Consider the following 3796-nt stretch of genomic DNA (forward strand, 5'->3'; position numbering starts at 1 on the left):
GGTGGGGTCAGAGGAGATACTGACGGCTTTCTTCATACATCTCTTGTTGTAGAGGTCCTGCATGGGTGGGAGGGCAGCTGCAGTGATGAACTGAGCAGTCTTCACTACTCTCTGCAGAGCCTTGTGTTCAGCAGCAGTGGCACCACCATACCACACTGTGAGACAGCTGCTCAGAATACTCTCCACAGTGGACCTGTAGAAGTTGCAGAGTAGCTGCTGTGGCAGTTTAGCMCTCTTCAGACGACGGAGGACGTGGAGGCGCTGTTGGGCTTTCCTGCTAACGTGGGATGTATTCAGTGACCAGGTGAGATCCTGAGATATAAACACCGAGGAACCTGAGGCTGTCCACTCTCTCCACTAATGTCCCCTCAATACTCAGGGGTTTGTGCACTCTACTCCCTCGCCTGAAGTCCACAGTGGTCTTTTGGACAGATAAACAGATTTACATTGTGTTCAATTTACCTCAGAAGTCAGAACTCAGACTCAGGAATGATGTACAACAGGCAGAAGTTAAAAAACCTGATGGATTTGCTAATATATGGGTTTATTCTATTCATCTCTGACGTATGAGTAAATATAAATGCTGTTTATAAAAATCCAATTGACTTTTAGTACATTAATTTCTTTTACTTTGACTTTCAAGCCTAGCCTAGCAATGGCTAACTAGCAGAACTTTTCCTTCAAAAGAGATTTAAAAATATAATTTAAGGACAGAAGGCTAAACACTGCAGAACCACAGTATAAAAGGGACTCGCATCTTACCTTTTGAAATCTCTTCATGTCCCAAGAGTCATCAAAGCCTGGGTAGTTTCCAGGAAAATCTGTTGTATGAACCTGAAAGATACACTCACTATTATTAGCATTTTTGCTTGGTGTTGATATTTGTTTCCTTTTTTTAATTTCACTAATSAAAAATGAGATTTCCCTGTTAAAGCTTTTATTCTGGGTTGCTCCCAGTCTGCAATAATCAGGACCTACCAGAACTAGTCCCAAACTGGTGTTTTCAGCAATCAGCAGCTGAAACTGACTCATATGGGAAGTGACAGCTGTCCAACCAAACAAAAACTAATGTAGCTTAAATTGCTAAAAACATTAGTGGTAGATCAGTGTATTTCAGTCTGTTGTGTTTAAACTTACATTAAAGCCACAAACCTGTCTTTATAGGAAGTTTGTGGCTCGTGAAGTACCTTATCAATATGGAGGCAGTGTGATGGTTAAGAAATACTTATTGTTACTCTGGACACTCTTTCATGTAAATATCCCTGGTGATTTGTTTCAGAAGCATAATGTTGATAAGTACACTGCATTTATATATCAATAGTGAAATTTAGGGATGGGGCTGATCCGATACACTATCTGTATTGAGGCTCCGTTACTAACATAATTAACGGATCAGAATTTTTTGATCCAATGTGGGGAGGTTTCCCATCCATGAGTCTTGTCTGTGCTATCATGTTGTCTGCTGAAATGACTCCAGAGGTGATTCCTGGCCAGTTGATCTGCTAGCTGGCTGCAAACTGAATGGATTGCCTGAATGGAGGAGAGTCTCAATGAGACACTGAGTAGTGAGTCCCACCTCCATTCAGGAAATCCATTCCACAGTTTGGAAGGGGGGGGTCTGTCAGCTGCGGACATGAAAATGCCTGCTGCGAAGCAGGAAGGAAGGAGAGCGGAAAAAGTTCAAAACTTATTTCTAGTGGCAGAACAGGTTGGAAGATGTCTGATGTTATTTATTGTTTTTTTAATAATCCTACAGGCTCTGACATGATAGATAAATTTGAAAATGAGGTTTTGAAAAAATCCATAAGATTTGAAAAAATCCGAGATTGCTCTATACGTCCGCATACCTGAAAAATGGCATAAAATCCTTATAACTTACGGACAATCCGTACAAGCTGACATGTATGGAAGGGATTTCCCAGYACTATGCCACTAACAGAAAACAAAATGTAAATTTCATAGGAAATTCTAAATGTTGTWAAACAAAAGAATGATTCTGAAGACATCAATTTAAAAGTAGATTAGGAAGACTTTATGGTATTTGAGTTACTGGGATTGTTAGCTGGTGTCCTTATGCAAACTTCATTTACAGAACTGCCCCAGTGTTTATGCAGCCTAGATTCGATTTACGCTTTCAAAACACATCTGAAGACTWTCTTTTACWAACAGGRTTGTAGCTATTTGTTAGTTTTTATTATGCATACTCGATGCCCTGTTTTAATTGTACTTTTTTCTGCAAGTGATGTTAATTTGTTTATTGGTATATTCTTAAATTTGTCTTGCTTTTATTGTACATCATAGTAGTTTTTATATCTATGAATGCTATATAAAAAAACTAAAATTAGTAAAAAATATTTTCACGGTTTTTACACTGCAACATGCTTTTTCTGACTCATTGCTGACAAAGCTAAACATAAGGTTAACAGATGGAGATGTTGGGCAGACATGACCAGTAAATCAAAGCGTACATTATTTATGGCMCAAACTGAACCCTCCAGAACCAGAGACACCCTCAGCTCGTCACTTCAGTTCTCCTCTGTCACACTGCAGCTTCTGTGCAAAGATACATGATGCAGCTTGTCAGGATGCTCTCACCAGGTGGTGCATCGGGGGCTGGCTTATCTTAATCAGGTGTGTGTTAAAATCCTCAGTGACGCAAGCCCTCAAACACTTTCATTTAGCTGTCCTTTCTCCACCAGCCATGGAAGGTGATCTTTGTCTGTAGCTTACAAACAACACGTTTTTGTCCCTCATTAATTATTGCACCTTCTGCTCTCTATTTCGTCCTCAATGATGGTTTTAATAGAAAAAACACCTAAGCAAATTTCATGTTTATCCTCAATGATGGTTTTAATAGAAAAAACACCTAAGCAAATTTCATGTTTGGGTAGCAAAAATGAGCCCGCTAATAAAAAAATAAGCAACCAAAGCTAAGATAACAAGAGTTCCACTGCAGTTCGTTAGTTTAAGGTTAAAGAAAACTAAATCATTGTGATTATTGTTCTGAGACGAACTTACATTCTTCACTCCAAATTCCCCCAATATTACTCGATTCCGAATCTCCTCCACGTTACTCATGGTGGCGGCCATTTTTTCCTCGATGATCTTCGAGCATAGACGTAAATTACGTAGATACACGTTGCCTTCGTGACGAAGCTGCCATCTTGAGGAGGGAGGCTGCAGCTTCACACGTCTTTTTTAAATTCATACTCAGAAATCACCACGCACAATGACTAAAACAGGAAGATGTATAGTTTAATTGTCCATTTTGGTCTTCATGATGTAAATAGTAAAAAAAGGAAGACAAATGTGTGTCATAAATTTAATACTACTCTCAGGTAATAAACACAAATCAAAGTTCAGTCACTCCACTCCCTTTTTTCTTGTGTTCAAAAAGGAATCTGAATATCATAAGCATCTCTGACTCTAATAAGAAAGCTGTAAAAACTATTGAGTTGTGCATCTCATTTAATGTCTTTATCCCCTGGCTTTTGTTCAAATGTTCAAATGAATATTGACAACTGCCTTGTAATATTTTTTTAATTAAAAAAGTTTAATTGTCCATTTTAGGTACTTATTAAACCACAAACAAACATGTCGAGGTTCTCAATGCAGAGGCTGGCTAGATCAGTGTTTCCCAAAGTTGGGGTCGGGACCCAAAGTGGGGTCCCGAAACATCAAGTTGGGGTCCTGAAAAAATTTTACGAATTAATTACATTTTTGCCTTAGTTGTTACAAAGGAGTGAGGTTAGTATATTTAAAATGGATAAATGTAGTATAAAAATATTGTTACTAT

The 3796-nt window shown here is 38.5% G+C and overlaps 1 protein-coding gene across 1 annotated transcript in view; it reads right to left on the minus strand.

Moving 5' to 3' along the window:
- The window catches only part of polr1c (RNA polymerase I and III subunit C), a 12364-nt gene extending 9229 nt beyond the window's left edge, over nucleotides 1-3135 (minus strand). Inside the window, exons 1-2 of the mRNA XM_014004215.1 lie at nucleotides 3019-3135; nucleotides 763-834 (exon numbers count right to left, since the gene is read on the minus strand). Coding sequence (XP_013859669.1) covers nucleotides 763-834; nucleotides 3019-3090 — 144 coding nt within the window. The 5' untranslated portion in view covers nucleotides 3091-3135. The remainder of the gene's footprint in view (nucleotides 1-762; nucleotides 835-3018) is intronic.
- Nucleotides 3136-3796: the final 661 nt, after the last annotated feature.

The sequence above is a fragment of the Austrofundulus limnaeus genome, unplaced genomic scaffold, assembly GCF_001266775.1.
Source record: "Austrofundulus limnaeus strain Quisiro unplaced genomic scaffold, Austrofundulus_limnaeus-1.0 Scaffold0, whole genome shotgun sequence".
In the NCBI taxonomy this organism is placed as follows: domain Eukaryota; kingdom Metazoa; phylum Chordata; class Actinopteri; order Cyprinodontiformes; family Rivulidae; genus Austrofundulus; species Austrofundulus limnaeus.